Here is a 20,662-nt window from a genome sequence, read left to right as displayed (position 1 = left end):
TTTTTTTTTTTGTCTAAAACATTTTTTTTAATAAATTTTATTTTTTTTAATTTTTATTTTTGCATTAAGGATATTGGCTCGTGTGCATCTACGCATTGTTGCTTTTTGCATTGAGCACTGCACTTTATCGCATATAATTTTTATGTGGAGTGGAAATTAACTTCAGATTTTTTTTTGCACATCTTCTTCCGATACTTTTACTTAACTTTTGTGTCTGACTGCCTACGAATCACACGAATTCAGTTTTTGAATTTTAAATCACAAATCATTACATATTAATAAATTTTAATAAAAATTTTCCCATTGGCATTTGCTTTACGGAAGCTTTGTGGGCATTTTCTCAAATAAATTTCAAAGAAACTTTTGTTCAGGAAATCACCGATAACTTGCGGAAATTGCAAATTCACATTGGAAGCTATTTAAACTTATAGATACAATTGAAATCTTTTTTTCTTCAATTTTTATTGTAAGTTTTGTTGATTTTCAATTTGCTCACGTAGCCTTTTGAGCACCTCAGTATAAAAAAAATTTGGAAGCGAATCAGTGGTCACAATTCATTGGTTGCATTTTCCAATTTTGTGCAGATTATCAGAAAATTTGAATTACCAGAGATTGAGACTAGCGGAGATCTATTGTTTATTGATAACTATTAGGTGATAAATAGTATGAGATTGATATTCGTACCTTTAGGTGGTAGATATCCCAAAAAAATTTAAATAAAACATCTGTTTTTTCTTTTTATAGGAAAAACTAACAGCACTAATTTTTTATTTTTGCTAATACGGTTGATCTTTAAAACTCCGAAAATAAAGGAATACAGACTGAATACATCCCCTTGAATTTAGATAATTTAATAAGTCTTTCATCGTTACCGATGAACAGTCTGATAAGCTGTTAAAGAAACACCTCCCTGCCGGACATTCACAAAGGAAGTGTTTAATGGTTTCTTTTTCCTGCAGATTTCTAAAACTTCTATAGTAAGGATTATAAGGAATGCACTCATAATTACTACCTATGTGAAATCCAGACTCATTCTCTCTGTGGGTTTCTGTACACCAATGAACAGAAAAAACTGCAATAAGCTTTCCAGTATTCGCACGATCACTTTTGACAAGTTCCCAAGATCTAGTTTTATTGTAGGCGGATCATGTTAACCGGAAAGTTGCACATGACTTTTATAATAGCTGTGTTTATATATATCTAACGTTCTTTTTTTGTCAGTAATCGTTGTTTTCCTATATGTTACACAGATAAACGATTTATACGATTACAATTTATGCGAATTTCGACCTTCAGGTAAAAGCGACTGAAAACATATTCAAACGTTATACGATATATTCTTTCACCTCATACTAAAATACTAAAAATATTTGTTGCTCTTATATAGAGCATAGAAGAGAAGGAAAGTACACCAATCAGTCGGGGCATGATTGTTTTGATTCATTCACTTTTGTGCTTCTCCATATAATTTTGGTACTATCTCGTCTTCTAAAGCCCTACGGATTCCAAAAGTCCTGAAGTGGATTTCAATATTTTCTTTTTGGAGTGTTTGCTGCATTGTAACTTCTATTTGCTAATGTTAAGAGATCTTCACAGCTTTTAGTATTCGGTCAAAATGTATCGCATAGTATACGCTAATATGTGGCATATTATATATAGTATATTATACCGTGTTGTATATTTAAGTAGCGATAGACAATGTATGGCGCTTAGAATATATTTGGTCGATTTCCGCGTCTCACAGTTATAAAAATTATGAAAGAATTAAATATATGAGTAGTAAATTTTTGCTTAGCTTAGCGTTTACAACATCATATGATGAATATCATAAAAAACTAAAACTAAATCAGTGCTACATATTTACTTAAAACAAATACTTAAGCACATTAACCTTGCATACTGACACTATTTCGATAAAAGGTTCAAGTATATTTTGTAGTAAGTGTACTACAAGTGCTTACAGGTAAAACCACATATCAAAAGTAACGTGATGAACATAATCCCCCATAATATAATCCGGCATTAAAGAGTTAAATGGTTAAACATGAATAAAGTAGCTCTTTGGCTACTGTAGACGTAGTGTAACCAAACAGCTCACATGTGAACGCATTTGGATTCGTATCTGTGTTTCTTAACAGCTATCCATGAGTGTTTATTTATGCATGTAAACGCTTGTCATTAACCTGTTTAAAATGCTGTTAAAGTCATTAACAATTTGGTTTAGAAGAAAATGAACAAGAGAAAAAGAATACCCATACAACAGAATGAAATGCGATACATTGGAAAACAGTAGATACTCGTATCTGGCAATTATGAGCACAAAGTTGAAAGTAATTCAACACCTATGGGCCAGTAATTGCGTAGGTAACGAATCCGTACCGAACTTTGCGGCTTTTATAACGTTCATCTTTACCATAAGTAAATAATATTTACACTATTTTTTAAACTTAGCCATTATAATTGTTTTGTAAATGCTAATTAAGGTTGTCTGATCTTTGCAGTGTTTCGTATTGAGATAAAAAATTAACAAAAATTAGCAAAAAATGGCTAATAAACACCATTAAATTGTTAATTTGTTTTTATCTCTTTTTTTTCTTGAATTGTGAAAAATAACACTTTTTTTATATAGTCAATATTGTAACAGAACAATTATTAAGAACTGTAATAGTGTTGTAACGTGTGGGTATCTGTCATTAAGGCTTAACGCCATGGTGCTCTACAAACACATGTTTCAATATAATGCGCCAATAAACGCCACATTGGAAATTCTAATGAATTGGACATAATTTTGGACATAATTTCCTCCTTGGTAAGGAGCGAGGCCAACCAATACCTCTATTGTTCTTTGGGTCACAGCACCCGGTGAATATGCAACACTACGCCTAATGCTGATAAATAAATACCAATCATTTTTCCTGCGTAATTTTGGGTATTAACCACAGACACTACGACACTGCAAACCTCAATTGGTCAAGGCATCTGACCCACAGTAGCTGGTAAAAATAACAACAATTTATGTTGTTCATGAATATTTTAAAAGTTGTAAGTACTCAAAGAGATTAAACAGTAGAACAGTTCTTCTCCAGCTTCCTAATTCTAGTTAGAAATAGAGCAAACATCTTATACTGGACTCACACGAAAATTTTATTTGTAATTTGGGCTGTCCAAAAAGTTCAATTTGCATTGAAAGCAACAACGATTGACAAATAAAATTACAAACATGACAGACAAAACTCTCGTGTGAATCTAGTATTAGGCAATTATGGCAAAACGCTGAGATTAATACCTAGCGCTTGGTGAGGGCCCCCTTATTAACTTATAGTTAAGGTCCCGTGTTTAGAAAACGCGATAGAGGACGTCTGCAACTTCGGTGGAAGTACGAGGTGACATACATTTGGGGGCGCTTGATACTACTAACTTGCGACTAATCGGGCTGACTGGCGGAGGCTATTCGACGCGACCAAGGACGACTCACGTCTGTAATGGCCAACTAAATATAAAATATATAAGTTCCCGTATTAAGTATTGATATCGCAATGTACCTAACTTAAGACAAGCTGATCTTTTTTAAATTAAGCATTAAGTTAAATATCCATAACATATGTAATAATAATAATGAAATATATTTACATTGAAAGAAAAAATATAAAAAAAAAATTTAAATTTTATAGAAGTATATCCATAAAAATATTTGCACGTAATAAAAAAAAGATAAATAAAAAGAAATTTAAAAATTTAAAAACAAAAAAAAATATTGAGTTCATGTCGGAGGAAAACGTTGGGTGCAGTATTTCATAATTTCGTCTTCACGTGAGGTGTAAAAAAGTGGGTGCTTGCATGGTAAAAATAAATATTTAAAAATTTTGAACACGCAACGAATATCTATATTTATGCAAATGTATCTATGTGTATGTTTTATGAAGTGTTTATTGCTTAATTTAGAAATAACAAGTGAACCCCTTATTTGTGGCTTCATGGGACGTCTTTTTTCTTCACATAAAAATTTACAAATAAATTTATTACATTTAGTCAAAATGCTGTGCGTTCAGATAAGTTTAAAGGAAAATTGGAGCAAGTGGGAGACTGATGAAATTTGTCACTTTAAGATAAATTTCAACAAAAAAAAAATGTTAAATATTATAGAAATATTCATAAATATTATTAAATAAAAAATTTTTATTTTGAAATAATTTTTTTGTTTTATTTTATAATAGTTTTTTTTTTTCAAATTTTTTTAATACACTTAAAATATATAGTATTTTGGCTATATATTTTTACTACATATTATATATTAATTTTCTTATTTATTTTTATTAGAGTTAGGAGGAATTTATTGGCTTAATGCGTTTGTGACGGTAAGTCGTTGACTTCGTAAATAATTATTAATCATATTCAGTGTTTCGAATTATTTAAGGCTGGATTAATATAGTGTAACCGCGAAGACTGTGAGGTCGCTAGAAACTTATGGCCCAGATTGCACAAAAATGAAACGAAACACCTTTTGGACTTCAACAAACCTGCTGTTCGTGTACTTACTATAGTATTAACGGGGTATTGTGCCCATTGCGCCTATAGTCCAACGGTGGCGAGATTCAATAAGTGGATTATACAGGAGTTGCCAAGATGAGGTATTATCCATCAACCACTTCTTGTGTCTATGTCCAGGACTGCATACCACAGGACTGATAGACATAACGAAAGCAAACTTATCGGATCTCCTCAACTTCATCTGGAAAACCAAATGGTTTAACAAAGATAGCATTCGAAAATAACAACGCATCACAATGGGCATTATATGCCGCCGAGTGGAAATACTGTCAGCACGCACCTTCTCAATCTAACCTAACCTTATGCTGGATTTACTGGGCTAATGAACATAAAAAATAAGTATGCGAATTTACTATTTCATTTTTGTAAATTGGAAGTAAGAGTGCTCTTTTTGTTTGAGTTTGTATAAGGTTGCTAATACTCTACATTTTATATTTAAATAACAAATTATAAATTACTAAATATATTCCTCGCGTCATTGTCTACCTACTGTTGCTTAAATATACTATACTCACCTTTGTATAGATTTTTGTGTGGATTTTGTATGGAAAAAGTGACTAAACTTAGTAGGATGTTCGATATAAACTCGAAAATAAGTTTCGTTCGCTAGTCTAAACATACTACAACTCTATTCTTTCAGATCGTATTTAAAAAATGAGTTTTCACGTGTTTCTGTCAGAGTGAATACCTATGTTGGAGAGATATTTTGTCATAACAGATAATATTAAAATTTTATTTAATAATTTTAAAATTTAATAAATATAAATACTTTCATATTAATACTGTTTAAAATTAATATAAATAATAATATTAGTACATTTTGATTATTATTTTATATTAAATACTCGTATATTAAAAACAGTCTACTACTTGAAGTATTCCTATTTACTTCAATTTCTATACAAGCAAATAAGGTGGTTTCACTAAATTGACATAAAAAACCAAAAAGAAAATTATTTTACTATGAGTTAACTGTCGTTACCATATACGTCACAGTCGATGATTTATGTTCGATGTAGGAGTTTAGTGATTTTCCCTTGGTCGGAAAATGCAGTGAAGTGTTAAGCAAGTGTGCAGAATGCATTCGATGCACAAATCCAATTTTGGCAAGTTCAAAACATTAATATTGAGTAAAATACATTAAAAACTTTATTTTGTACTTATTTTGTACTTGAAAATAACAATAAACGCACTATTATATATTTTTACCTTTGATAATCACAGAAACCGATATGGAGGTCTGATATTGGCTTTGTGCATTGAATATTAACATTACAATTGAAACAAATTATCGTGCTCTGAATACATAATTAGAAACTTAGTCTTCCAACCGTTGGCTTGAAGGAAAAGTATACTTTTATAGTCGAAGGTAAAGCGAATATTAACATTAACATTAATTTTTGTATTTTATTACATTATTACTGCACATTACAGTGTACATAATGTTGAAGAGCATGTAAATGAAAAACTTTATTGGTATATGGAAACTTTAAAATTAAAAAATAGTAGTACAAAATAAATTCCCTTGGTTTACTCTTAGACTCATGTGTTAAAAAGTCTCATTTTCTAATGATTTAGGTTTTTTTTCAGAGGTATGTTAAAGGCAAGCCTTTGTCACACTCCACGTACACCATCTATGAGTCTGTTAGATTATCCTAAAACTTATGTGTTAAAAAGTCTCATATTCTATTAGTTTGGTTTTATTAGATAGTTTCTGTGATAAGTGTGTTAAAGACAAGTCTGTGTTAGAGTCCACATACAACGCCTATAAATCCGTTGGATCACCCTAAGGCTCATGTGTTGAAAAGTCTCATATTCTATTGGTTTGGTTTTATTAGAGGGTTTCTGTGATAAGTATGTTAAGGACAAGTCTGTGTTAGACTCCACATACACCGCCTATAAATCCGTTGGATCACCCTAAGACTCATGTGTTGAAAAGTCTCATATTCTATTGGTTTGGTTTTATTAGAGAGTTTCTGTGATAAGTGTGTTAAAGGCAAGTCTGTGTCACTTTTCACGTACACCGTCTATGAGTCTGTTAGATTATCCTAAGACTCATGTGTTAAAAAGTCTCATATTCTATTGGTTTAGGTTTTTCTAGAGATTCTGTGTAAAATGTGTTCTTAAATCACATAAGCCAACTAAATTTCTTTGAAAATACTGTGTGAGTTCCGATCTTAGTTTTTGTTTATTTTTCGGGGTGCTCGAAAAAAAATTTTCTAACAATAGTAGACCTGCTTCTAGTCAAGGGTGGGTATTTGCAATATAGGTGACACTTTGTTAGTTCCTTCTCATTTTCTTGGTAAAAGTCGCGAAGATTGTCAATTATAACCGTATGTGTTTATGTATGCTGGTCTTTTCGCTCCTGAATGGTTACAAAAAATATAATATTGCTCATTTTTGTACTTCTCAAATTAGCTTCATCGTTCTACATAGGTAAATGAATGGTCTTTGTGTAGTGGGTTCATTGGTCATCTTATTTGTAGAAGTTATAATACTGATTTTCGTTTTTATCTTGTTTTATCTTAAGCGTAAATGAAATAAATCGCACTCATATACGAGCATAAGATAAATACATTGTTTGATGTGCAATTTCTGGAAAAAAAATATTAAATACTACATTATCTTTGAAGTTTACAATAAAAGTGAACGAAAGAATGGTGAAATACTTCAAAGAAATTCACAGATATTGATGCGTGAAATAGTATCTTAATTTTTACTATATGTTAGCAATGTTGCATGCACGTAAACATCTATCAATTGCTCGAATAAAATTTATAAGAACGTCTGCATACGAGTATCTTTGAAAACGCACGTATCTAAAATTAAAATGACATTTCGAAATTGTAATATGTTAAAGATCATCGTGTGGGCCGATTTTTATGTAATTCACATAGTTTTTACCATTTAACAGTTGCGTAAGCATCTCTTGGCCTGCTGTTGTTTAAAAATAAACAAACTTATTTCCAAAGAACTACAAACTCAAATTATTACACATAAAAATATCTATGAATGAAGCAAGAACCAGGCATATTAATACCAGACGCTCTATAAAAGAGTAAATGATAAACTTATTTCCATTCAAATTACAGTTGAACTCTTCGAATGTGATTACACTCTTTGCATATAATAGACTTTATGCGAGTACTTCAAAGAATCTTCAAAGAATTTAACTTAAAAATTTTTTAACAATGCACTTTTTCTCGGAAGTTATGACTATCATCGCATATAATGGCAGATGAGCAGATCAGATCGGACATTGAGGTATTGGATCCAAATGTTCGAATTCAAACTCCTCAAGCATTGTAATATTGAAACACGTTGGTACGCTAGTATTGAACCTTTTCATATTACATATGTTATACTTACATTATAAGTTACTATTTAAAAGATTGACATTTTGAAGATTGACATTTTTTGAAGATCAAGTGTTCGATCGAAATTTTCGAATTTAACTCCTCGAACATTGTAATTATGAAACACATTGGTACGTTAGTAAGGAACCTTTTTGCATTACATATACATACATTAGAAATTGCTACTTAAAAAATAGAGCAGATTAGCTGTTTGTGCAGATCAGTTGTGTAAGCAGATTGACATTTTTGAAGATCAAGTGTTCGATTCAAATGTTCGAATTCAACTGCTCGAACATCGTAATACTGAAATACGTTGGTACGTAAGTATTCAACCTTTCTGCATTACATATATATAAGAAGTTGCTACTATTTTAAAAATAGAGTAGATTAGCTGTTTGAGCAGATCGGCTGTTTAAGCAGATTGACATTTTTTGAAGATTAAGTGTTCGATTCAAATGTTCGAATTTAACTGCTCGAACATCGTAATACTGAAATACGTTGGTACGCTAGTATGAAACCTTTTTGCATTACATATACATACATTAGAAGTTGCTATTTAAAAAATTGAACAAATCAGCTGTTTTATCAGATCGAAACTTTTTGAAGATAAAATGTCCGAATTTAACAAAGCTTTAAAGGGCTTTGTGTAAACAATAGTGAAGTTGGTACAATCTCTACTGACCGCAGTACCAGAAGAAGTCAAAACTTTAATAATATTACATATATGTTAGAAGTTGCAATATAAAAATCTAAAATGTAAACGATTTTTATAAGTTAACTCAAAGCTGCTATTTACAGCTTTTGACAGTTTTTAACTATTCACAATGAACCCAGAGTACAAGAGAAACGGTGGCTAGAAATGGAGCTAGAGGCTAGAAATGAACAAAATTAAATAGAATAAAATGTCATTTTGATTTGAGTCGAAATTGAAAAGGTGGTAGTAGTACGTTTTTATATTTCCTTAAGTAATTAAAAAAAAATTGAATCATATACACTAGTCACAGACCACTGTTTCTCATTTAAGTGCGCTTCCACTCTTATATATAAGAGTTATAATAAAGTTTAATCGTAAATAAAATTTTTGGTTATAGCTACTTCTCGGATAAATAAGGCACGACAAAAGTGATAATTTTGTATGCAAATTTATCTGTGTAATACTATATAATTTTCACATCTTACATATGTAGGTCAGACATGATTTTCCACTAAGTCTCCACTAGTATACATATAAGGAACAAATCTGTTTGACATTTTTTGATTACATATCTTTTAAAAAAATTTATTTAAAATTGATCAAGAATTAGAATTTAGTAAAATATTAAATTATTTATTACATATTGTCAAATCAATTAACTTTTGTAAAGATTTGTTTTTTAATTAATGTGAGTGTACATTTTAGGTATCAGTACTTTAAAACCTACTATTTGAATTATGATAAACAATGAAATACGCTGAACTCAAATTTAAATCGGAGCTTCCTGTCCGGCATAGAAAAAATAATTCCGCATAAAAATAATTTCCATATAATTTTTATCTTTAGGAAACACGAGTACTAAATACGCAGTATTCTGTTTTATAATATTGTGTATACAATAAATCACAAGAACTAAAACTGGAATAATAAACAAAAACGATAAAAATGCAACTATTAAGTAAATATAAATAAAACAATTTTCTACGAATTAATGCCAAAGTAATTTAGAAAAAATTTTAGATTAGCAATATTAGAAGAATCACTACTAACAGTGGAGAATGGGATTTGTACAAAGTTATAAACATATACAGTCCCTTGTCGATCGAACTTCTTGCAGTTCAGATGAGTAAGGCAGATAGTAAGGTGAATATGTTCCATTGTTATCGACGCATGTCTACGGTGTATTGCCTAATGACAATTCCCAGGGTACGGTGAATGCCAGTCACAGGTAAAAACGTCGAAACAAAAAGGTATACACTTAGCCTTACAGAACTATAATCTACATATCTGTAGCATACTCTACCTCCATCCACAATAAGAAATATATATAATTAAATGTTATAATATATAAATAAGAATATTAAACATACTGTCCAGTCTTCGTACGTCTGTGTGTCTTTGTATGAGAAGTTACAATATCAATAGGTATACAAAAAGGCAGTAGTCCAATCCTCTATAAGTTTCCATTTACTCGTGGGGACTACCCATGCTTAGTAATCAAGGTTATTATATGTATTTTCATCATATTAATTAATCGTATATAAAATATTCACAAATAATAATATTTCGCAGAAAACAAAACTAAAAATATACAAAACATTTATTCCCCCAGTAGTAACATTTGATAAGAATGCCGGATATGAGAGTACCGATTAAGATTTATGAGAACAAAGTAGGAACCAGAAGGCGACCAAGAAAATAATGAAAAGACTGTATGCAGCAGGACTAAGAAGAAATCAGCATAAGAAATTGGAAAACAAAATCAAAAAATAGAGAAGAATGGAAGACTGTTGTTAAACAGGCTTAGGTCCTCCATGGACTCTATAGTCACGCATGATGATGATGATATAAGGCATTTAATATTAATCACAATATTCATATAACTGATATTTACAACAGTTAAAGCTTTAAAACAACGTATACATATACAAAAGACATAATATTTTACCATGTATAGTTCAAATTTTGATTCGACTCTTATATTAGTGTACGATTTAATAAATATATGTATATGTTATGTGTAAGAATCATTATATATATATCATTCAGGCCTATTCTGAATCGCAAGGGAATGCGAGTTTGTTCGCTGTTCCCAATTCCCCTATTCTGAATAAATTTGGTATGTTCCCTGTTCCCAATTCCCCTATTCTGAATCGCATGCGAATGTGAGTTTTTTCCTAATTTTGCACAAATTCTCTCGCTACCAACTTGTTGGGGAGACAAGTTAAAAAAGTATTAAAAACAGTTTAATTTAATATAAAAGTAACTGAAAATGATCAGATTTTTGAATATATTTTAATAAAATTATTATTTTAATAAAATTATTACAATAAATTTAATATTTTCAAAGTTTTATTTTTATATTTTATCCACAAGAGTTGATTAGTTTTCCGCATATATATTAATAAAATTATTTGAATAAATTTAATATAACAAAATTTTCATTTAATATATTTTATTAAAATTATTATTTTAATAATATTATAACAAATTTGAAATATTTAAATTTTTATTTATTTATTTTATTAACACGGGTTTTTTTCACTAATTAAAGTGTTAACTATTGTTTTTAAAACAATAGAAAAATGAAAGGAGACCAAATTCTGAAATGAATGGGATTCCTAGAATAAGTTAAAGTAAACTTTTGCAATTATGTGCAGGTAAAACATTGCTTCTTTTTTATTGTAACATCTGCACAATTATAAACTATTATTAGTTCATTAATTGAAGCATGAAGGACATTTCTATCCTAATTATATAAAAAAATTAAATTATAATTTACGCCAATTTTGTATAAAAGCAGTGAATGTTTGAAAATAAAGACATTGAAGAATTGCTATCATAATGTAAGGTTGTTTTTTAATTAGTTTAAAAAAGAGTTCAAAATTTAGAATTTAGCATTTGGTTTATTTTGCTCATGCATAATTCTTTTTATATATTTATTTTACTCATTAAAATAAAAGTTTCTAATTGTTTATTATTTACTCATAAAATAACTTATATTTATTTCCGATAATTTGTGCAGCAAACAAATAATGCGATTTTTACATTTAAATCAACATATGATACGCAATTCTTTTCTTTGTTTTGCTCATTTTCTCACTTTTCGTCATTAAAAAGTGGCATGGTTGCCAAAATTTAACAAAACAAATTTGAAATTGTTGTTGTTCACGAAACTGCTGTCTCCCTAGCGATTCAGAATAAGGGAGCTGTGTGTTCGGGAACAGCGTGCGAATAGGGAGTTTTTTCGCTGGGAGTATTCAGAATAGGCCTGATTATATATCAATATAAAAATTGTCAAAAATTAAAAAATAATGTATATAAGATTTATTTAATTTCATAAAAAGGTTTTTATATTGTACAAAATGCATATAAGAAGGGTATAGTACTAAGTAAATAAAGGCACAGAGGAGTAAGAGCAATTGTAATAATAACAGATTATAATGATGTCATATATTACGCTTATAAGGAGAGTGATATTATCAATCAACTGCAGACACATCATCATAAAACAGTATAAATTGATATAACTATTTCAAGAGATTATCGAAACCAAAACAACCACCAGCGCGTAGAATATGTTGATATAACTCAAGTTCTACGCTTTAAACTTTAGGACTGCAAGCTTTTTGATAACAAAATTTTACGCAGTCTATATATAGTGAAATAAGTATCTATAGTTATTATACAATGTTAAATTAAATCAACCACCATAATAGTCTGTGGCTAACGCATATGCCACACATTGCAGTGGATGATTTGATTTAGGCCTTAACTATGTACATCTCATTTGCATATCTAAAAAAAAATTATCTGCATTTGCATTTACAACTTTGGGTATTACTCAGTACATATCGATTTCAATACTATATTAAACTTCATGTACATATGTAACTATAGATACTTGTGCGATATATATGTGAGAGAAAGATGAATTGCATGGCCAGATATGGTAACACTTTATTGTGTTTAATGGAATTGTTTCCATTGTAAACACTACCACCACCACCACCACCATCAGCCGTAGTCATATCGTCGTATCACATACATTACTTTTTGCATTTATTTAATTTTAGTTAGATTTCGTTTCTATTTTTCGTTTTTTAAAAGAGTTCAAGGCAATTCGCGCAATTACAATTCATAACATAGTTTATGTATGCAAATTGTATTGTATCTAAAGGGTAAAAACAATTTAAATGAAAACCGAACAAAACTAGAAAATAGAGTTCACCAAACTTTGACCATGCAGTATCTAAATTATAGTAAAAAATCTTCATTTAATTAAAAAAAGGGTGTTTTCCAAATATTTTGAAATAGCCATTCACTTTTGCAAAAAATAATACAATATGATTGAGCTATACTTTTATAGTATAGTAGAAAAGTACAGTTGAAAATAGCTATTATTACAATGGCTAAACTATTATAATCTTTTGGAATCATATTTCTATAAGAAACCAACATATATCAAAAACTGCAGCAGTAGCGCGCCCTGGACGCAGGTTACACCGATAAAAGTCTTAGATGACTAATAGGAACCCTATCACGAAGTAATACTAACGTAGTCTCGGGATAAGACAAGGGTCTCTAGGAATGAGAGAGAGTGGCTTAGTCCATGCGAGTCGGGCACTCACTTTCCGGGGCGTCGGATTGTGGTTAAAAAACAAAAACTATCAAAACTGAAGTACATATATAAATATTAGCATGTCTTCGTTTAACTAACCTTAATTTTTTAATGTACCTTCTGCTCAAAAAGTACCCGGATTTTGTTGTTTGTTAACTACTCCTTAAGTAATAGACCTTTTTCAAAAATTTTTTGTTATGTTGGTACACCCTTTCTTGACATATGGTACAAATTTGAGCGCCATCTGTCAATTAGTTTGTTTACAGCAGCTGTTAATGTGAGACTACCTCAAGTGCATTTAGCGATTTTTACTATGGAAAATTCTTGTTGTACGCGATTTTTTGACCAAACACGGCACCACTGTCATCGCTCAGGCATCATATTCGCCAGATCTGGATCCGTGCGATTTTTTTCTGTTCCCGAAACTCAAATTGCCCCTTCGTGGTAAGCATTTTAAGTCCATTGAATCGGTAAAAGAGAATTCGCTGAAGGAACTAAAAGCCATACCTTTCACCTACGAAAAGTGTATGGAAGATGGGTTAAGCGTTGGCATATGTGTATCGCTTCAGAAGGAGCATATTTTAAAGGAGATGAAATAAATTTGGAATAAAATGTAAATTTGTGTGTTTTATTTACAAAATTCGAGTACTTTTTAAGCAGAAGGTAGAACGATTCTATAAAAAGATGGTTTTAAAAATGTTTTTTTTTATTCGATTAGGTTTTGATTTAATATGTTTTGAGAGTATTTAAATATTATAATATAAGAAAATATTACCCTTAGGTTAGATTAGGTTATACCGACAATCTCTAGAGGATTGACTTAGGAATATTGGCTATTGTGTTATCGTATATAGAGAAAATCTCTATATTACCGATTTCCCGACCGACAAAAGAGTTCACTCATATATAATTTTTATTTATTATATATATTTTAATGAATCTGCTTAATCAAAACACCCAACGCTTCAATAAGCGATGATTATTCAATGCTATTTATTGCACTCTTGTGATGTTCTTTTACATATATAGGTTCATATCTCAACTATATCTAAATCTAAGAAGAAATTTTTTGACGTTTTTTTTATAATGTACGAAAACATTAGATAATTGACTGTGTGAAATATCAGTATCTTTTAATATTATATTTAATTTTTTTAGATTTGTGAAGTGTGTTATTGTATTATTGTTTTTTTTTTAATCGTGTAGCATTTAAAGTGGAATGAGATATGAAACTCACTTTTCATGCCTTATACAAAGCTTTTGATTCGTATTCTTATATCTGAAAAATAAAAATATGACAATTATGAAAGGAATAATTGGGATGAGGAAAGGAATTAAGGATTCAAAAAAATAAAAAATTAAAAAAATTAATTTAATTGTGTAGAAGATTTTATGAGCGTGGTCTTAAAGGAATAACTTTTAATAAATTTTGAAATTAATATGATTCATATTTATTATAGTTAAAAAAATAATAATAATTAATATGACTTTGAGTTTCAAATTAAATAAATTTTAAAAATAAAAAAAAAAAAAAATTAATAATAACTTTTTACAATAACAAATATTTAGTTACTTAAAATTATTAAACAGTTATTTAATATTATTAAATAATTTGAATTCAAATTATAAACAAATTTTGGAATTAATTTTTGAGGGAAAAAATTAAAAAAAAATTTCTCAATAACAGGTGATACCATCGATTTGTTGACGATATTTGATAGATCGATTTGAAGAATAGATAGTTCTCTAGATATCGAGCTTTAAATTTTAAAATTTCAAATTTTATTTATATATAATTAATATCTCAAAAATTTTATTTTAATAGAAATATATATATAAAATATATATATTTTATATTAAGTATACCTGTTATATGAAGGTATATATATTATTATGTTGAGGAAAGTTGAGTTAGTGCACCTGAGCATTTTTACTCTATATTAACTGCGAGGTTTCTTTAAAACCCCTCTTTGTGCCTTGACTGGATTATTATTTATCTCATCATCAGACTAAGTAATAATTGATCTCAGATCTGCATACCTCCCCGAGGAGCCTGTAACTATTCTGAGATTTGATAACGCGGTGTTAGTAAGTCTGTCAGATTTCGCAAATAATTTCAAGGCTCTATCTTTTATGTGTTTTTTGAAGGTATATATATCTATATCATATTCGTACATATTATTAAAATAGACTTTAAAAACTTATTGTTAAATTTTACAAAAATATAAATTTCATTTTAGTTTAATTTAATATAAAGCTAATAATCGTATACATAATTACTATAATTTGTTTAAACAAATTCAATTAATTGGCGTCTTTATTATCGTTTATTGTTTTGATGTAAATAAGGGAAATGCGTGAATCATTAATTAAGTATTACAAGATCGACAATATCATTATTATCAGTCTTAATTAAATAATCATTTGTGTTTGACATTGCTACAAAATAATTTAATTAAATAATTTGTATGTATAGAAGACAGAAACACTGTGATAAAGTTGCGCACAGAAATGAGTGAATGGAGGAGCACAAATTAATAAATTCAGAAACTTAAAAAAAAAAAATAAAATAAATAAATAATAATAAGAAACAAAAACATGAATAATGACAATAAATAATAAAAACATAAAGTATTAAAAGAGACCAAAAATTTATTTAAATAATACAAATTTTAAACGAAAGTGTCAATGAACTGCAATTTAGAGAATCGTTGTCATACACATATACATAAATATATATCTACATATATTGTATATATTAATTCAGGTATATTTTAATATATATATAAGTATGTATATGTACATATGCAACATGGAAAAACTTTTACAAGATTAGCACTGAAATATACAAAAGAGGTTGTTGACGTTTTATTTATATTTTAACGGGGTTTATAGAACAGAAGAGAATTGTAAACACGCTTTATGACAGGTACCAGCACGGATTATAGGTAAAATCTCATAAAAAGTGGACAACAAACGCAAGGTACCAGTTTTGTTTGAGCTTGTGTTAGGTGGTCATTAAGCGGTAAGACTTACTTAGTTAATGTAATCTAATGGAAGCTCTAAATACAAAGAATTATTAGGAAGAAAACAATTTTTGAAAATTGCAATTAAAGAATTTTCACCAAAAAGTAATTTTCTTACATCTTCAATCTAAAAGAAAGAAGATAAATAACAAACAAGCAACAGGAAAACATACCCTCAGCTCTCATTTCATAATTTACTTATATAGGAATATTCTCAGTATCACATCTTGAGATTTGTGTAACATTGAAAGTAATGTATGGTATAATTAACCAGGCCCGCGGCGCTCTGTTCTACTAGAAGAGAAGGACAGCAGTAAGTAATAATTAATTAGTGGGGGCCATAATATTCTCAGTATCACATCTTGAGATTTGTGTAACATTGAAAGTAATGTATGGTATAATTAACCAGGCCCGCGGCGCTCTGTTCTACTAGAAGAGAAGGACAGCAGTAAGTAATAATTAATTAGTGGGGGCCATAATATTCTCAGTATCACATCTTGAGATTTGTGTAACATTGAAAGTAATGTATGGTATAATTAACCAGGCCCGCGGCGCTCTGTTCTACTAGGAGAGAAGGACAGCAGTAAGTAATAATTAATTAGTGGGGGCCATAATATCCTGGTGACATGTAATAAAACTATGTCAAGTTACATTAAAGATTTGAAGATCAAGATTGTATTTTTACTAAAAATTTCTAAAATAAAAATATTTTAATATTATGTATTTTAAATTACAATATTCTTACAAAGTTTACAATACAAAATTATTGTTAGATCAGTGGTAAATAACCTATGTAAAATTCAATTTAGTATAAATTAAATAGTTTTCCTATAAAATACAGAAAAATATAATATATCATAAGAACAAAAATTCACAACCATATATAATAATCTGACAGCTAATCTGACTATCAAAGTTATTTAAAAGCAACTGTAGTTGTTAAATGCCGCAAATCCGTAAATGAGTTAGCTCAATAGTTCAACACACATATGATTTGGTTACCGGAGCACAGTGATATAGGAGTAATTAGTACAGAAAACTAAAAAGTTGGTATTGCCTCATTGACCTATAACTTTATAGTCAGAAATATATTTATAAAACAAAGAGATATATATAATAGAATCCATAAAAAATATTTTTACACATGATTCTCATTTGAAAATAAGAACCCATTCGGTTCTCGAAATACGATCTAAAAAGTTAGAGGCCTTTTTCAATGCTAATATATGATATTTTAATCCTTAAAAGTTTTATTACTGGGCACGGACTTATAGGCTGACATACCTAAAGTATGGGTATTAAATTTTAGACTACAAAACTTGAAATGATGCGAAAAAATAAACTATCAAATGATTTCTTTGTTTCTCAAACGTATAATTAAAAAAGAATGAAAAAAGGTTGTCAGCGTATCTCCTCGAGGATTACTAAAATATGTAACATTGACATAAGACTGGAAAAAGCAGTTTAGTCAGATTGATTGATTCATATCAAATCGATCAAAAGCCAGACCTAGGGAACTACTAATGCTAAACAGAAAAGGCATCCAACTTGTCACAAGGCTTTTCACTGGACATCATCTATCGAATTTAGATATTACAAGGGACGAAGAAGTTGCGAACAAAAGGAAACAACAGAGCAGCAGAATAGTTTTGTAGACTCAGATTTTGGTCTATCCACTTATAACGAAATTAGGCAACATCACTCCATGAAGACATTTTTAACTGCTATGCGCCTATTGAACTGAAGCTGGTTTGTCACAATAATCTTTGAAGAATGCAGTGACGTGGTGACATAGTTAGTTCCAAACCCTTTGTAAATCTAATCTAATCTAATTAACCATTGACATTGACAAAATCCTACTAAAGAAGTGTGATATTATAATGGACCTTTTTGGATAAAGTGTGTCCGTTTTCAAATTAATGGAAATTAATTTCTGCGTGTATTCTATCTGCACTAATGTTAAAAATATCAAAAACAGATGGCTACTTTAGGTACGGTCATAAGCAATAGAATTTAAAGGTAAATCTTTAAATACTTGATTTATTTCGAGTTAATGTATAAATTTGATAAAGTTGAAGTTCTAAATGTGTTGAATAATTTAATGTGACATGAAGTACTAGGCATTTTTAGTGTACATACGCAAACGTGAAAGGAATTCAAATGGAAAATTTTGCAAATGCAATACGAGAGAAGCATGAGAAGCATATGAACAACATCGTTAAAATCCAATTTTTGTGAATAATGCAGCTAAAGTACTGCATTTAATGACTCATTTATGCAATGCAAACGTTCTTTTGAAACGGTAATCGCACTCAACTGGGAACTTGGAACATGTTTCGCTCGTTAAGTTTCATATATGGCAAATTATTTAGATACTATCATTACTGAAACAGAGACAATGTATACCAGATCAAATGCATACATATGTATGCACTTTTAATTGCTAGTGCAATCATTCATTTGACATGCACCTTCATTGAATACATCAGAGAGTAATGCACTTTTTTATGGCAGTTGTTTTATGTGCAACGCATTTCAGTGCATAAAGGGTTACTTTTGACGCAAACATTTAATTAATTTGATTAAAAGTTGGTGAATTGTGCAAATATATAACAAAACCTTTCGCTCGGTGCCTTTGCCAAGACACGCAATATGCAAACAAATGACGCACGTGCAGTAATGCACCAACTGCCATATGCTATATGCCATTTGCTATATGCCAGAAAAATAATTTACACATAGCGTCAATGTGTCTGACAGGAAACATAAGAAAAAGTTGGCTCGGTAAGAAACAACCTTTAATCAATAAACTAAATGAAAATGCCTAAAAAGCCTACTGCCTACGCACACAACTGTTAGTTATCAACAACTTCAATAAACATCCACACCCTCTTATAATGAATTCCTTATGTGCTTTTATATATTCTATATTAACTGTTGAACGATAAGGGGTTTACACATTTTTATTTGAGATAAATAAGACATGTCATATAGTCTTACAAGAATAAGTTAAGTAATACTGGAAGTGATTAACTGCATCACGGTTATCAATACAGGAACTTGCAGTGAGTAATCATTACAAGTGATTACTTAAAGTTTCTAATCTTGCTTAACTCTTTATTATTATTAATTATTACAATCGACAGTCTACAGTATCCAAAGAAATTAGGGCTATTGATAAGCCCAATTATATAATATAACTCTTGGTTCAAAATATCGTTCGATTCAATGTAAGCTATATAGCCATAAATACTTCTCTTGAGATATGTTGAATGAGAAATTATTAAATTATTTATCAAAAATATTAAATTTCTTTTTGCTACAATAACTTATTTTATAATTTTTAATAAAATCACTTGTATAATTTTTAATAAAATTATTTGCATTATAGGTAATCCAAAATTTTCATTGAGATGCCCCGTAGAGATATCAGTCTTTTGGTAGGTTTACTTATAGGTCACTGCAAACTAGGCAACCATGCAAGAAGGTTAAATCTCCCTGTTAATCATACCTGTCGCAGCTGTGGGGAAAACGAATGCGAGTGCCTCTCATCTACTATGTCTTTGTTCAGCTCATGCACGGCGGCTATTAAACATTTTAGGAGCCCCTCTTCTTGATCTTGACCAATTACAAGACTTGACACTAAACAGCTAAACGGCTATTAAACATTTTAGGAGCCCGTCTTCTTGATTTTGACCAATTACAAGACTTGACACTAAACAGCTAAACGGCTATTAAACATTTTAGGAACCCGTCTTCTTGATTTTGACCAATTACAAGACTTGACACTAAACAGCATTTTGAGCTTCGCCAAACGTTCTAGGTGGTTTTAAACCCTGAGTTATTCCTACACATATACGGTAATACAATAAGCCAATAGGCCTAAGTGGATCCGCTAGAAATCGTCGGTATAACCTAACCTAATCTACTTATATTATAATTTTTATTAAAATTACTTATATTATAATTTTTGTAATAAATACTAATATTATAATTTTTATTAAAATTAGTTATATTATAATTTTTGTTATAAATACTAATATTATCATTTTTATTAATATTAGTTATATTATAATTTTTATTAAAATTACTTTTATTATAATTTTTATAAAAATTACTTGTATTGTAATTTTTGTTATAAATACTAATATTATTATTTTTATTAAAATTAGTTATATCATAATTTTTATTAAAATTAGTTTTATTATAATTTTTATTAAAATTACTAATATTGTAATTTTTTATAAAATTACTAATATTGTAATTTTTATAAAAATTACTTTTATTAATTTTTATTAAAATTAGTCGTATTATAACTTTTGTTTTAAATACCGATATTATAATTTTAATTGAAATTACTTATATTATAATTTTTGTTGTAATTACATTAGATGTCATAGGTCGCGATATACCAAAG

At 29.3% G+C, this 20,662-nt stretch overlaps 1 protein-coding gene across 2 annotated transcripts in view; it reads right to left on the bottom strand.

Moving 5' to 3' along the window:
- LOC119688105 (EF-hand domain-containing protein D2 homolog) overlaps positions 1 to 20,662 on the bottom strand; it is a 48,761-nt gene that overhangs the window by 8,032 nt on the left and 20,067 nt on the right. Inside the window, exon 2 of one of the 2 annotated variants that reach the window (XM_038102753.1) lies at positions 14,457 to 14,498. The exons of the other annotated variant lie outside the window; for it this stretch is intronic. Coding sequence (XP_037958681.1) covers positions 14,457 to 14,498 — 42 coding nt within the window. The remainder of the gene's footprint in view (positions 1 to 14,456; positions 14,499 to 20,662) is intronic. 2 annotated transcript variants of the gene reach the window in all.

The sequence above is a fragment of the Teleopsis dalmanni genome, chromosome X, assembly GCF_002237135.1.
Source record: "Teleopsis dalmanni isolate 2A chromosome X, ASM223713v2, whole genome shotgun sequence".
Lineage (NCBI taxonomy): Eukaryota > Metazoa > Arthropoda > Insecta > Diptera > Diopsidae > Teleopsis > Teleopsis dalmanni.
Note: the sequence above shows the minus strand (reverse complement) of the source record. Positions and strands in the feature narration are given on the sequence as shown.